Source organism: Nymphalis io, chromosome 9 (assembly GCF_905147045.1).
Source record: "Nymphalis io chromosome 9, ilAglIoxx1.1, whole genome shotgun sequence".
In the NCBI taxonomy this organism is placed as follows: Eukaryota; Metazoa; Arthropoda; class Insecta; order Lepidoptera; family Nymphalidae; genus Nymphalis; species Nymphalis io.
The window spans coordinates 265,972-288,950 of record NC_065896.1 but is presented as its reverse complement, the minus strand read 5'-3'; the positions used below and the strand labels follow the sequence as shown (position 1 = coordinate 288,950).

At 34.2% G+C, this 22,979-nt stretch overlaps 2 protein-coding genes across 3 annotated transcripts in view; both read left to right on the top strand.

Annotated features, from left to right (window-relative positions):
* LOC126770466 (beta-1,4-N-acetylgalactosaminyltransferase bre-4-like) overlaps positions 1-22,979 on the top strand; it is a 266,346-nt gene that overhangs the window by 77,586 nt on the left and 165,781 nt on the right. The window lies entirely within an intron of this gene.
* On the top strand, positions 20,600-21,599 carry LOC126770472 (uncharacterized). 2 transcript variants are annotated; one of them, XM_050489862.1, is made up of 3 exons: positions 20,600-20,845; positions 20,980-21,199; positions 21,431-21,599. In XM_050489862.1, the coding sequence occupies exons 1-3, from the start codon at positions 20,811-20,813 to the stop codon at positions 21,491-21,493; spliced, it is 318 nt and encodes a 105-aa protein (XP_050345819.1). In that variant the 5' UTR covers positions 20,600-20,810; the 3' UTR covers positions 21,494-21,599. The 2 variants fall into 2 exon arrangements, with proteins under 2 accessions (XP_050345819.1, XP_050345820.1); XM_050489863.1 differs by having other exon boundaries at positions 20,980-21,203.

Genomic DNA, 22,979 nt, shown 5'->3' with positions numbered 1-22,979 from the left:
TTTCTTTGTGTTAATAAAGTAACGTCAAAGGAGAATGACCAAAAGTGGTCCAAATATCTACCACTAACGAGACCTTTGTTGACTTATAGTCCACTAAACAGAGAGTAACTTTTACTATATGCTAAAATAATAGGTTAATTACGACCCGTTCGTAATCTGGGTCGCTACGGGTGCACAATGGGCTCTAGAGATAGGGACACAAAATCCCTTCTCGACAAGTTGAAAGTGTTTTTCAAGAAACTGTTCTTGAAGATCACATCGGGTGCTTATTGCTACTGTAGCTACTCTTTATGCGGCGCTAATGATGTTTAATCGATAACCTTTTCGCATTAAGCAAATAAGGCGATAGCGCACGCAATCGGTTTTTACCTGAGTACCAGGGACTCAGGTGTCTGGTACTACTTGAAACATGCGATGTGTTTTCTTTCTTCCAGACCGTTCTACTGTTCCCGGATCTTCCGAAAACTTAACACGGGACATCAAGCGGCATGACATAACACGCGTAGTTTAGTTGAAAGTGTGCGATGGATATATTATATTTATACTACAGTGCTTTTCTTTTGCTTACTCGGTTTGGAACTACTATCTTCGTTTAAGATTCACATGTTCTAACCACTGGGCCATCTCGGCTCCTCAAACAATATATTGTACCGATATTGCTTTAACCAAGGTACAAGAATAGCATAAGACTAAATATAAAACCCTCTAATTTTAAGGTAAATTCATAACATCGCTTAAAATAAATCCATGTCCAGCGAGTAATCACGCTAAGCGTTAAGGGCTGCCAGTTTAGCATTGGTCAATGTTAAATTTGTCAATATTTTTCTTAAAATAGCATATATTGTTTTAAATAATTATAAAAAACCTCTGAAATTTAAAAAGAAGATCATCCGTTATATATAATTAGGTACATTTCCCAGTCGTTAATTCGTTAATTAAGTGCCAACTCTTTTCTTTTTCTTTTAATTTTTTTTTATATTTGAGATTTAAAAAATTGAATTATTGCATATATCATGTAGGTATTTAATAATATTGTTTTATTTGATTATTATACAGTTTTTGTAATAGACTGCATCGATTATTTTTCACCTAAGTATCAATTATGTTTTTGAAAACGAAAACGTTACGGGTGTTTCAGAATTGTTCATCTCGATCTCCCGCCCCTGGTCCGTGTCACAGGTGAGTGCGAATTGTCGACCCTCGTCACTTGAGGATGAAATTAAACTTTCAAATATTACCTACGCGTTAAGGACCTGTTACTATCCCTTTTATAACACGTTGTTGCGTGACGTGCACTTGATTTACGATTAATTGTAAAGATATTAAAATAAATTAAGGTAATACAATAATATTGTATTATTATCACTATGTCTTATTTATCTATTCATACACTATATACGTGGTTATAAGACATTGCGTAATTTTCGAAACGTCGAATTTTTCGAGATTTGTGTTTTATAACACGTCATAACATGGAAAACGTTATACTTAATTAAATCAAATGAAAATGATGAGCAGTTTTGAATGAAGTTTAAAGTTGCCATCGATTTTGAATGTATACCAATAAGAACAGGCGAGAAACTCAGTATTTGCTCATCGGAACACTGCTAATTACTTACATACAATTTAATCTTCTTGTAAAAAAATAAGCTCGTTTTTTATCACCACTGTCCGATGTTTTTTTTATAAGCTCTAAGTGACAAATAACTTGACAAATGTTAAAGTCTGTGGTATGTTGTTTCCGAATCGAATAATAAAATTACTAAGAAATCTATTTTAACTTAATTTTTTTAACGCAATGATTGTAATGTAAATAAAAAATTATATAATTGAAACTAGGAATTAGTATTTAAAGGTTTACGCTAGATGGCACTGTCAGTGGAGAAATAAGTAAGTTCTTGATTATACATAACGATTTGTAATACTCGTGTAATTAAGCTACAATAGATTAAAATAAATTTTATAAAAATTAATTTAATGACAATAAGACGAAATAGTGAAATTGTTCTCGAATTAAAACAGTTCTCGTCCCTGCTGCGACTGTCGGTCTGTCTGTCTGCTTAAACGCGATAGAGTCAAAAACTATCGAGGAAGGACTTTACATAACTCATTAACGTTTTGTGTACTCTAAAATTTATGACGATGGTTGTTGTATGTGTCGGAAAAAAATCTTACCGACTGGATGCTTCATTGGTGTGCGTCACAAAAATTAACAGTGTTATATAAAAATGTTTATATAGATCTTCATAATATATTAATATCCGTGCGAAGCTGGGATGAATAGTCAGTAGAATACATATATGTTATTACAACTTGGTAACATCGTATTCATTGTATCGTTTCTCTTCTGTGGTCGTGCTCAGCAAAGGATCCAGACATAAAAGTTGGTCTCGCAGATCATTCCAACCACCTCTGCCAACTGGAGGGCCTTTCAAAACTCTTTCTACTCTTCCTGCAGGTCCAAACAAGAAAACGGCTTGAACTTTCTTTGGAAACAGATCCAATGCAGAAAACAATTCCGTTGTTTTTTTAAATATGTCAACAGTACTGTCATACTCTTTCATCGATATCACGCGTGGCACCATACACGCCACCATATCTACATGACCCTTAGGAAATCTTTCGAATACATGAAGCAACGAATAACTCCAGCTGTAGTCATTATACATACAAAATTGTCCAGATAATTCTAATATTTTTTTCCAAGTTGTTTTATTGAAAGTTAGACCAATATCAAAAGGCGGTCTCCAAGATTCGACTGTGAGTAGATCCATGTCGATGTTATTCGTCCATGGTCTTCCAAAAGTCATGACTTCAACAAAAGGAAAGTACTCTAACGAGCGAGTGATGTAATGGAACATGTGGAGAAAGTCTGGGGCAACGCAATTGTCTTCTTCGAGAAAAACGACAGGAGTCCTATGTTTATGTAACATCTTTGTGCCTTGGAAAATAAAATTTAATTTCCACCACCAGTGCTGTTTGTGTTCTGTGAGACGAGCGTCGCGAATGAGGCAATATTTCTTATTTTTCGTTTTCGACATGCCAGGTTCACAGTCACCGGGATCGATCCCTGGGTGTTTGTTCGGATGAAGTTGTAGGGAGAAAGGATAAAATATTTGCATCACCTTACAAAAATCAATTTTCCTTACAAGGCGGTTTATTGGTTCGTAGTAAAAACTATGAGAAAATATTAATAGAGCTGTCTGTATGCCTTGAACTTGTGACAATGATATGATTAGGTATTGCAAATGTTTGATATTTTTATGTACTTGAATAACCAGGACCGGCGTGTGATCCTCTACGGGCTTGAATTTGACCAAGTTTCTTATATTTTGTTCAGAATTTATGTATTCTACCAGTCGTTTCAATTTTTCAGCATCAATCGTGTTATTGACGATAACATTTTCGTTCAATAAATATTTCTGAAGATGTTCAGGCAATTCATGAGTTGATTTCCAACAAGTAGATTTAAATTTATAGTAAATAAATAATAATGTAAATATTATAACAAACAATTTTACTAATCGGGCATTATCTTTTCCGTTTAAGTTCATTATTTACTGATATTGTAATATATAAATGGTGACATCCATCACTTGTATGTCAAACAATATTTTCTTTATATCTGTATATAAGACCTGACTGTTTGTTAAATTAAATCAAGTTCAAAGCGTGATTATTTTTTGCTTGTGCTTTACCGATCATTATGAAATACTTTGAAATAGTAAAATATTAATTGGAGAAAGAAATTTGATTCGAAATTCGGTATCTTTTTTTATGTTGATTCAAAACTCCGTCAATCTAAATATACTTTATCCAAATATTTTTCAAATACTTTTGAATTTTTATTTTACAGAAATTTATTAAAGGTAAAAGTAAGTAATCACCGGTTCGGTGTGCAGATTCTACCGAGAAGAATCGGCAAGAAACTCATTAGTTACTCTTTTCCAACATTTCAAATACGAAGTTATGTCAACTAAATAAAATTAAATGTACATATATCCTGCCTGAAAGTCAACAAACCCTGACTCTATGCTTTTTTAAAGTCGTAATGCGCCTTTTTTATCAATGTTTTTTAATATACGATTTAAATTTATTAATTGGTAAAGTTAAAAATATCTGCGGGTTTTTAGTATGGAAAAGAATATCTTGCCCTTTCGAAAGATTTCTTAACTTTGTGGAGTCGGAAACTTGGTGTTATACGCTTATTCTTACGTCTCGCGTTTATACAGCGATTTTCACTGATTCTATCAAATTCACCGCTCAACTGATATTCTACCGCAAGACAGCAGTATTTGGTATTGTTGTGATCAGGTTTGAAGGGTGAGCCAGTAATTACAGGGTCAAGGGACATAACATCTTAGTTCCCAATGTTGGTGGCGCATTGGCAATGTAAGCGATGGTTAACATTTTTTACAATGCCAATGTCTATGGGCGTTGGTGACCACTTACCGTCAGGTATACGTCATCCACCTACTTATACTATAAAAAAGATCAATGTTATTGTAATTATATTGTGTCACAACTGTATTCCTACCTTTTCTGAGAGACGGAACAGGTTTCTTTTGTAAAATGTGAACAAATTCAATATATGTAGCGTGACCCCGAATAATGTGCGATATCACATAATACTATGGCAATAACCAATATACACTAATTGAGCAGTATCAGTATCAGTTAGTTGTCTAACTTTTCTAACCGCGTATGCTGCGGAGCGTAGTCATTCTAATAGTGACGATAAATGTGGATTTTACTGAAGTTTCAAGTTCAAGCTTGCAAGGAAGATCATATACATGTATATTAAAAATAGAAAATATCAGCGATCAGCTCATAGTATTTTAAACGCCCACGATACTACTTCCGAAGTGAGCTTATAGAGGATAAATTTGACATTTAAAAACGTCGCGCCTAATGGAAAAATGTCAGTGAAATGTAATGAACAAACAAACAGCGCTGAGGTTCCAAAGTTTCGAGCGTCGAAACAACTTCGCACTCTTAAATTTTTATTTGAGGGGAAAATTCAATTTGACTAAGTATATCACTTAAGTACTTTTTGCATTACGGGCTTACAATTCCTTTATTCTTTACGATCTAAAATAAAGTCCGCGTCCGGAGCGCGGACGGGGCTGACGTTCATCTGGATGAAGAATATTTCACAGGATAATGGGCTCACGCTGACAATCATTTCATATCGTTTATGGAGTCGTTACTGTCTGATGAAATTGCGATACTTTCGAAGGGAATAGATCTTCACAATCCGATTACGATAAACTAAATATTATGGAATGTTTTATTGTTGTTTATTAGCTCATTAAAATGTATTAGAAATTTAACTCATACTGTACAATACATATGTTAAATGTACGTAAATATAAGTATGTTAAAATATTCATCAAGAAATATTTTTTAATGGTCTAATAAAAAGCAACATTTGAAAACGTAGCAATTAGTTGAGCTATGTCGCACTGGCCGTGTAGCGTCAGCAGTATGGGTGCAGGCTACAGACTGCGGCACGATGTATTTGTTCGCACTTCGCAGTTTTGTTTCCTGCAGTTGCGCTGATTTATCGGAACGGCGCAGTTAATGGCCCTTTTCCAAGGAAAACGAACTATCCACTCGAAACTCTCACCTGCCTTCGAATAACTAACGTCGAAATAGGATAGAGTTACATTGCTCGAACGCTCTTCAGCTGATTCAATAGATAAGAGGATTAACAAAATAGTTAAATGTTTTTAGTTAGTCTCTACAGGGTTTGTTGTTTTTTATTTGTGTAACATAAAGCGCTCTGTTGTAAAATTTTGTTTCAGAAAAAAAATCTATTCAAGATAACAGCATTTGTTTGTAAATATTTATTTAATGTACAGTAACAACCTGTCAATGTCCCACTGCTGGGCTAAGGCCTCCTCCCTCTTTTGAGGAGAAGATTTGGAGCTTATTTATTTAATGACTACTCAAATTCCTTTGATGTTCTCTCGAATTCTAGCCTACAAGCCTACGCGGGGGTCTATTATATAGTATCACATCTAAATACTTCTTAACATGCCAATGTTTATAGGCGGTGGTAAACACTAAGTTACCATCAAATGGCCCATTTGCCAATCCACATATTTTATAAAACAAAAACTTGAGATTTGCGGCCCTACAGCTTGCTAATAGACTAACGAGATAGTCTTAATTCGCTTTAGTACAATTGTAATAATGATACTGAAATATTATAAAATTAAATTATACTGAATAGAACCGTTCACCATTAGAGAAAAAAGAAAATCCAAAAAAACGTTTGAGTCCAATCTATCAATTCTTTGCTCGTATTTCACCCTAGTTTCTGCCCTCTTCACAAGCGACATCTGCCGGATATTTACTGATCTTTCAGCCTCAATTTATACAGTCTGTTTTCCCAACGCTCTGCCGTGTTTTAAGAGCTTTGAGCAATTTAGCGGAGCTGTTGAAAAAAAAATCGGCTTTCAGCTCTTTGATTCAGAATAGCTTGTGATTAATATACAGTGTTGGTGATTCGTACGCTTATACATTTTAACCTTCCTAAATATAACAGTGATTGATATTTACTTTATATTATTTAATATTAATAATAGGTTGTTTGTTATATACATATTGTACCGAAATATAATTAAATAAAGCACTATTAGTAAGCGGAGTTTGTATAAATGGTGCGCCTGCCTGAAAATCAACAAATACTAATTCTCTGCTCTATTTTATCTATACTAATATTATAAATGCGAAAGTAACTCTGACTGTCTGTTGCACTTTCACGGATAAACCACTGAACCGATTTTGATAAAATTTGGTATGAATCAAGCTTGAACCCCAGGCCATAGGCTTTTTATACCTCACACCTGAAACTCGCAGGCGAAGCCACGGGCGAAAACTAGTCGTCTATATAATCTTATGTTGGGTAATACCTATGCCTAATTTAATATTTTATTAATTGTATTGATCGGTAAAGTTAAAAATAACTGTGGATTTTTTTTTCTATAACTCAGTATCGATTTATTTACTTGTTTACTTTTCGTCTCTATACAGTGATGATCAGATCAGCTTAAAATACATTTAATATAATATAATTTGCAGAATCAATTTATCATATGTTACTAGGGTTTTAACGATGTTACAATAGAGATGAATTTGCATTGGTTACAACGAGAAAAAACACGGTCGCGATTAAAAACCGATAAATATATAAATATGTATATACTTATAATATTATTTATATTATATTTATAAAGGATTATGGAAGATTTATGTTGTATTTTGTCAATATATAATTTACACCACTTTTATTCTTTTGTAAATAATAATCATTGCGTTTCGTTAAAATCATGACAATTTAATATCCGATTCATAAAAGTAGACGCAGTGAATCTATCTTAATTTATCTCTTCAGATACTTTTGGAATATAATTTTGTCCTAAATAGAATTGAAGAGATTACAAATGACTCGCAGAGTTCGATGTCGATCATCGTTAACTTAATCCCGTTAAATTCTTTTAACAATTTGAAGCATCGGAGATGAATAATATAATTTCTTAGATATTTGAGTTTTACCATAATATACAAAAAATATTTTTGCAGAAAAATTTAGTAGATTTTCAAACAATCTAATAATGGCTTTATCATATAATTTTTGGGAGATACAATGTATAATGGCGCAATTTAAAACGGATTCGTATGCCACAACGGCAAACACCATGTCGTTCTCTTGTGCCGTGTCATTCTCTTCTCTCCACCGCTGTCTCGCCGCTTTCTTTGAAATCTGAAATTTTGCTTAGCGCGTTCTTAACAACGATAGAGCTTCGTGTGTTGTCTGTTCTACCATCAACCATTCAATCAACAGCCAATCATTGTCCACTGCTGAACATAGGCCTCTCCCAAGGTGCGCCAAAGCTCACTGTCCTCCGCCTTCCGCATCCAGTTGGTGCCCGCCACCTTTTTAAGGTCATCGGTCCACCTGGCTGGAGAGCGCCCTACGCTGCGCTTGCCGATTCGCGGTCTCCACTCTAGGACTCGTCTGCTCCAACGGCCATCGGTCCTACGACATACGTGACCAGCCCACTGCCACTTCAGCCTGCTAATTTTGCAAGCTATGTCGGTGACTCCGGTTCTTTTCCGGATAATCTCATTTCTGATCTTATCCTTCAAAGATACTCCGAGCATAGCTCGCTCTATAGCACGCTGAGCGACTTTGAATTTGTGAACTAGTCCCGCAGTTAGTGTCCACGTTTCGGCACCGTATGTCATGGCAGGTAAGACGCATTGGTTGAAGACTTTCGTCATTGCGGTATAGACGACTTGAGGACTTGACGAAGGTTGCAGCCTATCCCAAGCGAATTCTTCGATCGGCTTCCTTCTCGAAGTTGTTCCTACCGACTTGTATTATCTGTCCTAGGTAGGTATATTCACTAACAACTTCGAGAGGTTTCCCCTCGACGTATATCGGTCCCGGCACGACATGCCTATTGAACATGACCTTGGTCTTGTCCAAGTTCATACCGAGACCGACACACCGGGAAGACTCGCCTAGGCTACGCATCAACCATTAGCACTATTATTTTATCGCTTCAAGTAATCCTTAGATTAATGGAAGTTGTAATAATAGGCGTTATTAAGATTTTTTTACAACATGTGGCGTATATATTTTTATGTGAAATCAGGCTAATCATCTAATCGAAATCATGTAAGAACTTGTATGGAGGCCATTCTCTACAAGGTCTAACGAGTGACGTTTCTCCATGCTGTGCGAAAAACTTACCTCCTTGGTGGATGCGGCCCTGTTCGTGAGTGTCTCACACGTGTTGGACGGGACTTACTTTAAGCGGGGTGAGAGAATAATTTTGAACATTCGATTGTTTTAGCAACACTACTGGTCCATTTTTTATATCAGAGAAGTAAGCACAGGACGAGGAGCCATACGTATGACCATCGCGTCAGTAGTTCGCCATGGCCAGCTAGAACTCCGACGTATACTTTCAGTTACTGGTTATACCTAGGGTAGTCTGTTTTTGCAACTACTTTGGAATATTTAATTTCATATGAAAACCGAAAAGAGGGTTTGACTACATAGCTTAAACACGATTACACGATTAGGCTGAACTTGAAGTTGTAAGTGCTCGGACAATCCCTTCGCATACGTTAATTCGTGATCAGAATAAGTTTTAAATATTATTTTAGTTTATCTATATAATGATACGTAAACGCGAGTTACAATAATTGATCAATTTATTATTCTTTTGCATAGACGGAGCGCGACACGTCGATCATGTCGTTATATCTGCTATTATTGTTAGTGTTATGTTTTTAACGGACTCCAAAAAAGGAAGAAGTTATATTTTTCATTGTATGATTGTTTGTATGTTTGTTTGTATGTATGGATGTATTTATTGATTACTTGGATAAAGGTACAGGCTGGTCGATCTCCGTGATTATTTTGGATGTAATTTACTTGGTTCTAAATTCTGAATTGCCGTTCTTAGCGCGTTATGAAGTGACTAGTTTTGGATTGATGAGATTTGTGTCAGAAAATCAGGGCTAATCGGGGTTATTATTGCACAGATAATGAAGAAATTTTGATACATAATTATCACAAAAAAAAAAATCCTATGGAGCATATTTATTAAATAACAATTTTGTAGATTCATTTAATTATATTACTATAAAGTAAGTAAGTGATATTATTATGTATGTTAATAATCTATTGGTACAATTGTTATGCAAATTATAGCTTATAAAAATGGCATATTATAAATTTAAAAGCATTTTTCATTCAAATGTTTTATTTCTTAATGTAATTATAAAAGTATAGTGGGAATGTGTTTAGAGTCAGTTTTTTATTTTCACAAATGTAAATGTGTGACGAGTCGATTATAATTATAATCAGACTTTCTTACAATTATTTGGATTCGACTTGATTAAGCATCGTTGATATTGTAACGTAAAGTGTGATAGACGTAACACTTCAGGTTACAGCCTCTGTCAATGACTTACGCGACGAAGCAGGCAGGTATCTACAGCGTGGACGACACAAATCATGCGTACTACTTGTGAGTTCTGCAGTGTTATTTCGTGACGTATCGCCATACGCTATTATAAAGCGCGAACTTATTAAAGTTTTTATTATTATATCGCACATCGGTCTCTGACGTTACACGATAGTGTTCTGCGCCGAGTTCCGAGTTTGTTCTTACAGAGTAATTCAACTGATTATAAGACTTATAGCTATGTTACAATACAATACGCGTCAATTTGCAATGTTTGGCTTCTTTCGTCAAATATCGTTGGAGTAGAACTAAGCTCAGTCCACTACTGCTCGATGTTCATCAATTTTCAGTCCACTTGCTAGTCTCCGCCAGATATTCTGGAACAAGTGACGTTCAGACTATTATTTAACAAGCTGTCTATGTGAGCTCACCAGTTATTTTAATTTTGATCTGAAGTTTATTTATTTAAGTTCTGAAATGTTATTCCACGTGATAATCGATAATGTCGAAATAAATAAGTTTGTGCAACCGTTACGTGATGCATGTTTGTTGAGACTTTCTTTTACCTTCTCTATTTTAAAATGCAATTATAGATAAAAAATACCTACATATAATTTCTCTAATTCCTGCGAAGGGGCTTCATCGATTCGTTTTAGAAATCCGATATTAGTGTTTTTTGGTTTTGACTTCGAAAGCATGCCACCGTCAAATATTACGTTGCCCTGGCCAGATCCGGGTGGTCCTTGCGGACACTTACACATAATTTCACAATCCAAGTTATCATAGTCGGGTTTGTAGGATTCCAGTTGAGCAGCATCGTTTATTAAACTGTAAATAAAAGAACGCATTAACAAAAACATATATAAAAGGCAAACATTGCAATTACATTCGTTGAATTAATATTGTTATTGGTAATAACACAGATAATAAAATATCTGCATAGCGTTAAAATATATACTTACAGTGAGCAAGCGATGAGTATCGTGAAGAAAATCATGTTGGTAACTCTTTGTTCGGAGGCTGAAAGGGGGAATGTGAACCGTTCTTGTCATACTCCGCTATTTATACCAAATTTTCTTATAAAAATGTAAATATAACAATTATTATTAAGATTGTCTCCTTAAAGATGTCTTAAGTATTTTATTTAGGAATTTTATTTTATTGTAATAAGGTCAAATTAGATATATCTTTATTATTTAAAATATTATGTTGAACATTTTTTTTATGTAATTTATTATTATTAACAAAAAACAAACACTTGAACGACACATTTATGGAACCTTATTTCGTCGTTCAAGTGTAATTCACAAAGGTATTATATTCAAATTTGAAATTGAAATTATATAAATATATAATTATATAAGTGGAATGTAAGTTTTATTAAAGTAATATAATTTAAAACTTACAAAAATATTATTACATAAATTGAGATACATAGGAATTCGTTTTATAATATTGATATGACAAATATCATTGGCTTCTTAAGAACTACATATTAGTGTCGTTTGTTGGTAAATTATCAAAAAGTCATCGCTCCTGAATGAGAAATCGCCCAGGAGGTCTTTCTCGGCGGTGACAATTTAATGACTTTTAAGCAAAAGATTTTTCCTGATTAACTTGAATTTGAAGTCAAACATTAGTTCTGATTTGTTGAGAAATTTGTATTTTATTAATGGTTTTGCGGCACAAAAGCTGCTACAAACAAATCTAGCACGGCATCAGCTCAATTAACGTAAAACGGAGTAGCTGTTCGGTGAACCATATGCAGAGTCGCTAATGTTTACGACTAGCAAGCTGAAATAATATTTGGGAACGTTTGACCGAGGGTTTTCGAGAATTTAAATGGTGTAGAGGCGTTAGTGCGGCATAGAACCTGCCAACATTTATCTTGTCCAAATCGAGCACAGCGGGGAGAAGCATGGAGCATTATGTACGTGGTCGACTGCTATTTGACGCGACGTACGATACACGAACCTTTTATTATTCGCTCTTTTATTAGGTTTTTTTAAGTAAGCTTTTATAATAATCTCTTGTAATGTTATATTATATGACTGCCCAAAATAGCTGTAATGTTTTCAGAGTTCATCGATTCATGTCATTGATTGTTGATTGATTCATGTCGGAGGGGCATCAGGTCTTTGATCACTATGTCGAACATCATGTGGGCGTACAGTGGGTTATAGTGAAATGATCAACACTCAGTTAATATGATGACACTTTATTACACTTCACTTTTAATATCAGACACAAAGTAATTTATGGAACGGTAAGACAGTTCCGTGACCTCACTCGACCGATGCCTTGCAGAGAGTATTCTGCCCGGACCCGAGCGATACCATCACGACTCTGTCGAAAGCGCACTGAAGTTCTGCCGAACCACACTGGAGTCAAGTTCACAACCGTTGGTGCGCCTTCCGTTCCATTGAGTGTCACTAATCACTAAAAAATATAAACTATCTAATTATATACTATAATATTATTAAGGAAATGTAAATTTATATATTAAAAGATAAATTATGTACCTAGCTATTAAATAATTAATAACTGGTGGTAGAGCTTTGTGCAAGCTCGTCTGTCTGTAATTACACGCGCAAGGGATATAACATCTTAGTTCCCAAAGTTGGTGGCGCATTGGTGATGTAAGCGATGGTTAACATTTCTTACAATGCTAATGTCTATGGGTATTGGTGACCACTTACCATCAGGTGGCCTATATGCTCGTCCACCTTTTTATTTTATAAAAAAATATGTAGGTGATAAAAATATTATACTTACTTATATAAGAAAAAAAAATCAAACTTTAAAAGAATTAGTAAAACTTATATACCTAGCAGTACTTATATAGTACTTTGTAAGTAGTTACATAATAAGGGACTAAATAAAACCCAATTGAAAATTACTATAAATTCAAATTATGTACCTCGGTAACCTATGTTGAAAGGTAAGAACCTACCTACTTAGTTAAAATAATTGAAATAACAGTTAGAAATTAAAAATAGAACAAAACTTATTTATTTAAAAAGTATAATGATACGATGCGATATCGCAATAACATATATAAAAAGTAGTTCGCCGTACACAACCGTTCCGTATGGAGCCGATTACGTGAATGAGCTGCGCGGCATGCTGCCTAGCAGAGCTACCGACAGGCATCGCTACCATGCTTTCATCCGCGCCGCGCACTTGATCCTTATTTTGCTGCGGAGTTATTTTAAAACTGTGACGTCCCCTAAGATAATAATTGAAATCAAATGATGTAAGAGCAATTTTTTTAATTAAATATTTGTGATAAATAACTGTTTATTTAGATAAGAATTAATACCATGTTTATGAAAATTTTGTGATTATATGAATGTTTATGAACGAATTTGCAAATAATCCATTATTTTCGAATAAAATTTGATTACCATAAAAAAGGTTATAGTGAGTCAACCTTTAACAATAGACATATGCTATCGCGGACTTTTTTTAGGACTTTTTCAGAGGAATAATTACGTGATATATAATTGTTGAGTAACTTTAACCGTTTACGTAGCGCACGCACCTGAAGCTCCCAAAAGGTATCATTTTTTCTGTTTTTGCAACATTTTTCAATAAGTCTCCGTTCTTATTAGTCGTAGCATGATGTTATAGCCTTTCTCAATAAAAGGGCTATCCAACACTAAAAGTATTAATCAATTCAAGTAAGTAGTTCCTGAGATAAGAGCATTCAACTACACAAACTCAGCAGCTTTATAATATTAGTATAATTATAAAACAAAGTCATGCTAACTGGTTTCACTGGCATACTGCACTGGCGTAACATAAACCATAAGTTACAATATTATGTATTACGGTATAAACGTTTTTTGTAGACCCTTATACTATTTACTTCTATTCGTGCGAAGTCGGAACGAGTTGTTAGTATTATATATGCGAAAGGAACTCTGTCTGTTACGTATTTAGTTTGATGAAATTTGTTATCAAGCAAGCTTGAACCTCAAGAAAGGAAATGGGCTACTTTTTTATACCTAACACTTAACCTCCAAATAACGCGGGCGAAAACCAGTATTGTGTATGTTGAAAGGGGGAGGGGAACTACAAATGTGAAATTATAATTCTCACCCGAGTATAAAAACTAGAATGTCTCCTTACGATAGAAGGGAGTCTCTAGAATTAATAAAATTGGGTATAGAAGAGACAGAATGTGAGTTTTCCTTGAAGAAGAATAGAGAGCCACTTGAGATTTTACAAAATTCGGCAACACCATCTTCGTCAAAATTATATTTGCGTAATTCAAAAATCTCCAATATATGTACATAGGTTTCGTAGTTGCTCAAGTTAATTATATATTATGTAGAATAAAAGACGTACAATAATTTAATATTAACGAAAATTTAATAGCCAAATATATTTATTAAAAATATTGCCAAAAAGCAAAATAACAATAACGAATTCGTGCTTGTTTCCCTTTAACGATGGTAAGTGCTGATGCTCACCACTGCTCATAGACATTGGCACTGTAGAAACATCAACCATCCCTTACAAAGTACTCATGATACGCCATCACCCATGGGAACTAAGATTTTATATTCCTCGTGACTGTAGTTACTCACTCACCCTTCAAACTAAAACACAATAGTTAGTAGGTATTCCTTTTTTTGCGGTAGAATATCTGATGAGTGGGTGGTACCTACCCAGATGAGCTTGCACAAAGCTCTACAACCGAGTAAACTTTAATATTAATAATCTTCAGAAATCGGTATAAGAAAATAAAAACGGTGCCGCATAGCGGCAAAATAATTCTGCTTCATTAACGATCACACAAGATATTTAATAGCGTCCAAAAAAGAACACTACAACAAAAATAATCTCAATGAATACCTTGGCCATAGCCTTTAATTTTTCATAGACTTTCCGGAGGCAATGCAAGAGACCTGATCACAAATCACAATTAAATCAAATTTAATATTTACTTTCTGAAATTTCAGTGTCACTTTTTTTTAATAATAATAAATTACATTATGTACTTCAATTAATATATTTAATATTTACATATCTCTGTATTGTATTTGATTTAATAAAAATATAATCGGTTTCAGAACATCATTGGTATTGTTTGGTAAAAAAGTAAAAAAAAATGTTTTGATGCGCATTTATAAAAAAAAACTGAACGATTGTTATCGAATTAACAATATATGATATATTGTTTTAATTAAATTTAAAATATCTCATAAGTTACTATATTCAAGATATTAAAATTAGCAAATAATAAAATTTATTACTTCTAGTATTTATCAGAAATGGGATAATTTTCTTTTAAACAATGCATCGTTCTAAAAGATCACGCAGTCATTCTGAAAAAAGAAGGAGACAATTTGACGAAGACATTGATAGTACTCATAAAAATAGAAGAGACTCAAGAAAAAAGAAAAATAATCGTCTGTAAAGAATAATCGTATCGATTTATGGCTATCGAAAGTAAATGAGTGTGCAAAAATATACGGGTGGAGTGAATCTCGTATTGTTCATTTTGCTTTACCTAAATTGTCGGATAATGCTAAAGAATGGTTTAATAGTCAAAATACTATTTTATATAGCTGGTCAGAGTGGCAAACATTACTTCGTAAAGTTTTTCCATCCTAAACTAATTTCGGTGTCATTTTAACAGAAATGCTCGACAAACGAATGAGGGTAGGAGATTGTTTAGATGAATATTTCTATGGTAAAAATAATTTATTAAATGCATTTACTATTTTTAGTAAGAAGGCGGTAGATTGCATTATACACGGTATCGTACAATAAGTGCTGGTGCGTCGGCTGCGCGTTTTACAGAGCCTAAAGACTTGTTGAAATTTCTTAGACGTTTGTAAAGAAAATAAAGATATTCTAGTAAATATGAAATGATATTAATTGTGAATGGTGTACACTGTAAACAAATTGTAACACTGTAAACAAACTGAAGAGTTTGCTTTGTTACAAAATATTTATCTTTTAAATATTCATTTATATTTTAACATCTTTAAGAAAATATGCGAGTCTCGCGACGGTACTCGCGCGAGGTGGACGTCTATTGAATGAATGCATTCTTTATTGTTTACAACTCATTAGTTCTTTACTGTGAAACCGGTTTGGCGCGCCGGCCGACCGGTGCCGCTTATCATTCGGTTAATTTACTGTTGAACAATTGCGGTTGTGTTTATTTTATATATATCTTTCATATTTATTTATATGGATGATATTGATATTTTGTCTGATGAGAACAATGTGAATAACGAGTTGAGGACTCCAAGCCCGACTATCTATTTGAGCGAGATGTTACTGAAAAAAAAGCAGCACTGAGAAGGAGACAGAATATACACCCATGGAAGATGATATAGAACAGTGGTCAGCGGGAGTTAACAAAAGAAAAAGAGATGATATAGACGAAGGTCGGCAGACAGTTACGAAGAAAAAAAAAATTAAAATTCAAGACATGGAAGTATATATTTCATGTAAAGAAAAGTTTCTCAAACAATTCGCCCTTGCAAAAATATTAAAGGAATCGAAAATTACTGGTATTACTAAAATAAAATACTTAAGCCCCTACAAAATTAGAGTTGAATTCGATAATGTCAACTGCATGAGTAGAATGATGACATGTGAAGAATTATTGAATAAAGGGTGGAAATTTCAAAAAGCATTTCAAGTAAACTTTACATATGGTACAATTAAGGACGTGGACCTTGGTTTAAGGGAAGAAGAAATAAAAATGCGCATTAAATGTGATAGTCGTGCGGAATTAAGTTCAGTGCATCGATTGAAACGACGTGATACGGATGGAAATTGGATTGACTACGAGAGAGTCCGTCTCTGTTTTAAAGGTTCATATTTGCCTACTCAAGTCTTCGTGGACAGTCTTCGTATTAATGTTGACTCTTACACATTTCCGGTGTCTCAGTGCTCCAAATGCTGGAAATTAGGGCATACACTATCTAGATGCCCAGCAGATAAGATTATTTACCCTAAGTGTCGTGGTAATCATGCACATTGCGAGACAAAGACCTTTGTTTGTGTTAACTGTCAAGGTCCACACATGGCACTCAATAAAGCATGTCCTGTTTACTTGACTGAAAAAACGATTCGTGAGATTATGTCTCAATTTAATTGTACATACAGGAAAGCTCGCACAATGCTACCAGAGTCTCCGAATCATAAATATAAAACCCCTACTGTGAAGACTACCGTTGATCATACTCCTACTCATCCAGAACGTACGTACGCGAATATTGTATCAAATGTTTTTCCTCCTACTGCAATGGATTCAAAAGAGGATAAAACGAAAAACATATCCCTTTGACACACGTTTCAAGTAAACAGGCTAACATTCCAACAATTAATCATAAATCCGAAAATGCACCTAGAAAACATAAAGCGATTAGAACCTAAACTGCAAACCTATCTACAAACCATCATCTGCCTAATTCTAAAATGGAGTCTGAAGAATTACACCAAGCAAATCCCGAAAAATCATTAGATAGAAACATTAACTTCTCAGAACTCTTAGATAGATTAAAAGAGATTTTATTTCTTAAAGGCGGAACATTTCAACAAAAACTAAAGTATACAATTAAGTGCTGTTTTGAGTGGTTAATATTAATTATTGTTGAAAATATTTCTGATTAGCCTATACTTAAGTTAATTTTAGACTATTTAAACACATAAATTCACAAAGCCAAATATTATTCAGTGAAACGCATAAAGCCTCAGACCTAAATTGACAAGTTTTGAAAATTTATTGTGGCAGGAGAAAATCCATATTGCTGCTGTGTGTGAGACTTGGTTAGAGCTAAATAGTTACATAAATATTAAAAATTACAATATACACCGCTGTGATCGTGATGACTCATATGGGGGAATAGCCATAATTGTACATAAGTCCATCAAATCACAGGTATGCAAAGTACGGCAGACTAATTCGTCAATCCAGATTATCCACCTTAAGTTTTTGAATTGTGGAGACTTTGATAATATAATTTCAGTTTGTTGCCCATCTTCAGCCCGAACCAGTACTCGTGATTGGGACGCCATTTTCTCCATAGCTAACTGTAGGACTATTATAATTGGAGACTTTAATGGGCATCACACTAACTGGTCACAAAAAATTGACCAAGGAGGTTGTGGGACCTACATTACCTACCACACGCAGCGTCCATACAAAACATCAAGCATATGACCGTCGCGAGCCGAAGGCGCGCGGTTACTAAAACGTAGGAGCACATACGCCGAGTTTTGTATGGACACAGATAGGCGCGTATTTATATGGTGCCCCCCGCGGCGACGGTGCGCCCCTCACCTCTCGTACAATTCGTAAGAAATAATTATTGTTCTTACATACTCACTCGCTATTGGTAGAAAAGCCAATGTTTTGATTTGTACATAATTTTCTTAAAGAATTTTATTCTTGTTATAGCCCTTCCGATTGGTAAACCGGTAATTAAATTGTAACTCACATTATAATCCAATTTCATTGGTTATAATGTGAAACTTTTTATTGGAGACGAATTTCTGTAAATATTGTTTATTGGTTATTAATAATTGTCATTTTTGGATATATATCTGTGTAAATTTCAAATAAAATCATTCCACCTGAAGCATCAACAAGTTTATTACGATACTCAAGAAACCTCCGAAATAGTTAGGGAAGCAATAGCCCCTACAAGGTTTACAAATATTCGATGCGCTTTCTGACAATCAGCTTGTGACCTTAAACGACCGCACACCCACTAGAGTAAAATTAGTTAACGGTTTTCTTCAAGAATACTCCCCAGATATTTCCTTGGTAACCTCTGATATTGCGCTTAAATTCAGTTACTCAGTACTTAATGAAACATTGGATTATTAAAATCTCAACCAATTCCAGCTGTACATATCCATCTATATATAAAAGAAACTTTAAATTGGCTGATTGGAACTTATACACGCAGATACTTGAAAACTTATTCAATCATTTTTCTTGGCTTAATGACCCCCAAAAAGACTACGACATCTTCGTAGATTACTTAAATATGGCAGCAGAAATATCTATCCCTTTAATAAGATTTAGTCAAAACCTTTCTTCTAACTTTTCCCCCAAACCGTACTGGAACCAGCATTTATCTAGAGCAGTGGCTTTATCAAAATTCCGTCGTAATCCAATGCCGCGTAATTTGGATATATTGAAAGAAAAAAATAACTTTGCACAAAATTTAATGCGTAATTCTCAAAGTAATTGTTTTCAAAATTTTTACTCGTCTGTAAATCAAAAAACTACATCGACAGATATATGGTCTAAAATGAAGTGGTTAAAGGGCTATAAGTCTTCTAAACAACAAATAAATGGAAATCTGGCAAACAAACTTTTGCGTAGCTTATCACCCGATTATGTTTCCCCTATTTGCCCTGCGTTATGTTCTTATAATAATAAAATAAGTTCCAATATTTCAATGACTAAGCTAGAAAGCTGTATTCCATCTAAAAATACATCACCTGGTGATGATGAAATTACATATCTAATGATAAAACATCTTCCTAAAAATAGTAAACTTATATTGACAAACCTTTATAATTTGTTTTATGAGAAAGGCTTTGTTCCTAGCCAGTGGAAAAATATTATCGTCGTCCCTATTTCGAAAACGGGTAGGTGTCTTGCTTATGTAAAATTTTTCACAGTATTCTTAATAAGCGATTGGAATGGTTTTGCGAAAAGAATAACATTTTTTCGATGAATACTACTGGATTCAGGATATCATATCAGTGTGCAGATAACTGTCTTACTTTATAACTAAAACTTTAATTGGATTTTCTAAAAATAGGCCAACAATCGCGTGCTTTATTGACATCCATAATGCATACAACAATGTCAATATTACTTCTCTTATTTCGATTTTAGATAGCTTGGGTGTAGGGTCACAACTGTGCACTTATCTGTGGAATTTTTTAAACCATAGAATCCTAAAAATTCGATTAGACGGAAACGATATGACAAAAAATACCAGCCTAGGATTAGCGCAAGGAGACCCATTAGCGCCTTTATTATTTAATATTGTGACTTATAAAATTTGCAGAAATATCAGCCTAGTCTCTGTATTGCAATACGCGGATGATTTCCTTTTATTTAACACTATGGCTGTCTACTTATTAGATATAGGTTTAGAGATTTCGACTACTAAAACAGCTCGTCGAGCTCGGTGTGAACATGGTCGTTGGTAAGATCTGCGAGTTGGGCCTTCGGATAGCATCTCATAGGACAGTGGTGCTATATGATTCCACAAATTTCTGAGGAGCATTGAAATGTCCGAATGGCACGTCCGCGTCGATGACTCAAAAGTCCAGTAGGCCAGGTATATAAAATACCTAGGTTTCACCGTACACGGTCGCTGATGCTTCGAAGAGCATTGCAAGAGCATTTTGAGTTGATGACCCTGAATCGAGGAGATAGTCCGTCGGATACATTGGCTGCTGTCTAATTTCGGGGGCGACTTTTTGCGTGGTTTGAACCCAAAACCTTGAAATACGAAATCACTAAGCCATCAAGCCAGTTAAATATAATAAAGATAACGCTGTCAATATTCAAATTTGCGTGTTTCCTCCTCAACGTCGTTCGAATTCTTATAATTATAATTCGTTCTCATTTGACCTTATTGCAGTAATGAAATATAATATATTCCTGAAGAAAATGTGTTAAAACATCTTTAAGGAGGCAATCTTAATAATAATTATGATATTTACATTTTTATAAGAAAATTTGGTATAAATAGCGGAGTATGACAAGAACGGTTCACATTCCCCCTTTCAGCCTCCGAACAAAGAGTTACCAACATGATTTTCTTCACGATACTCATCGCTTGCTCACTGTAAGTATATATTTTAACGCTATGCAGATATTTTATTATCTGTGTTATTACCAATAACAATATTAATTCAACGAATGTAATTGCAATGTTTGCCTTTTATATATGTTTTTGTTAATGCGTTCTTTTATTTACAGTTTAATAAACGATGCTGCTCAACTGGAATCCTACAAACCCGACTATGATAACTTGGATTGTGAAATTATGTGTAAGTGTCCGCAAGGACCACCCGGATCTGGCCAGGGCAACGTAATATTTGACGGTGGCATGCTTTCGAAGTCAAAACCAAAAAACACTAATATCGGATTTCTAAAACGAATCGATGAAGCCCCTTCGCAGGAATTAGAGAAATTATATGTAGGTATTTTTTATCTATAATTGCATTTTAAAATAGAGAAGGTAAAAGAAAGTCTCAACAAACATGCATCACGTAACGGTTGCACAAACTTATTTATTTCGACATTATCGATTATCACGTGGAATAACATTTCAGAACTTAAATAAATAAACTTCAGATCAAAATTAAAATAACCGGTGAGCTCACATAGACAGCTTGTTAAATAATAGTCTTAACGTCACTTGTTCCAGAATATCTGGCGGAGACTGGCAAGTGGACTGAAAATTGATGAACATCGAGCAGTAGTGGACTGAGCTTAGTTCTACTCCAACGATATTTGACGAAAGAAGCCAAACATTGCAAATTGACGCGTATTGTATTGTAACATAGCTATAAGTCTTATAATCAGTTGAATTACTCTGTAAGAACAAACTCGGAACTCGGCGCAGAACACTATTGTGTAACGTCAGAGACCGATGTGCGATATAATAATAAAAACTTTAATAAGTTCGCGATTTATAATAGCGTATGGCGATACGTCACGAAATAACACTGCAGAACTCACAAGTAGTACGCATGATTTGTGTCGTCCACGCTGTAGATACCTGCCTGCTTCGTCGCGTAAGTCATTGACAGAGGCTGTAACCTGAAGTGTTACGTCTATCACACTTTACGTTACAATATCAACGATGCTTAATCAAGTCGAATCCAAATAATTGTAAGAAAGTCTGATTATAATTATAATCGACTCATCACACATTTACATTTGTGAAAATAAAAAACTAACTCGAAACACATTCCCACTATACTTTTATAATTAAATTAAGAAATGAAACATTTGAATGAAAAAATGCTTTTAAATGTATTGTATGTAATGTTTATAAGTTAATACTTATTCGCAAAGTCATAATAATATATGGTATGAAAGTTTATTTAAGTAACGTCTCCAAAACCTCCAAAAATATTATTACATAAATTAAGCTACATAGGAATTTATTTTATAATATTAATATGACAAATATCATTGCTTTTTTAAGAACTACCAATCCGTTTCTATAACCAATAACCTGATGAGTATAATTAAAAATCTACAAACATACATATTAAAATAAATTTAAAAAATTGACCCCATAATAAATATTTTTCACAATATGACAACTATTATTTTATTTTTATTACTAAGTGATACCAATATGTTCTGTGTTGATACTTTAGTTAGTTCCTCGTTCCTTAAATGAGATTTTTACTTTAATTATCCCGGGACATTTTTCACACACGGCCATCTTCCCAAATTAAGCTTATACAAAGCTTGTGCTATGGAAACCAAACAACTGATACACTAAACTACATATACTACTTTTCTTTTGTAAATACATACTTATATAGATAATTTGTAATGATAGCTTATTATATTCTAATCACTGACGTCAAATATTTTGACGTGTATGAAGTATGTCGCCACAGAGGGTTATATATTAATGAGCCCCACCGCGTGTCGTCAGCTATGCGTACATTTTCCGCCCATTATGCGTATAACTGCGTTTAGACTATGCGTATTCCACGCATTAAAAGAATACCTAAAAATGGTTTCTTAAGCAATTTTTTTCACCACCGCCCTTAGACATTGGCATTGTAAAAAATGTCAACTATTGCTTACATAGTCAATGCGCCACTACCCTTGGGAACTAAGATTTTTTGTCCCCTTGTGCCTGTAATTACACTGGTTCACTCACCCCTCATACCGGAATACAACAATATCAAGTACTGCTGTTTTGCGGTAGAATATCTGATGAGTGGGTG

Coding starts and splice junctions, on each gene's coding strand:
- LOC126770472 (XM_050489862.1), top strand. CDS start 20,811: ATGATTTTCTTCACGATACTCATCGCTTGCTCACT. Junction 20,846..20,979: donor ATACTCATCGCTTGCTCACT/GTAAGTATATAT, acceptor TTTTATTTACAG/TTTAATAAACGATGCTGCTC. Junction 21,200..21,430: donor AGGAATTAGAGAAATTATAT/GTAGGTATTTTT, acceptor CACTTGTTCCAG/AATATCTGGCGGAGACTGGC.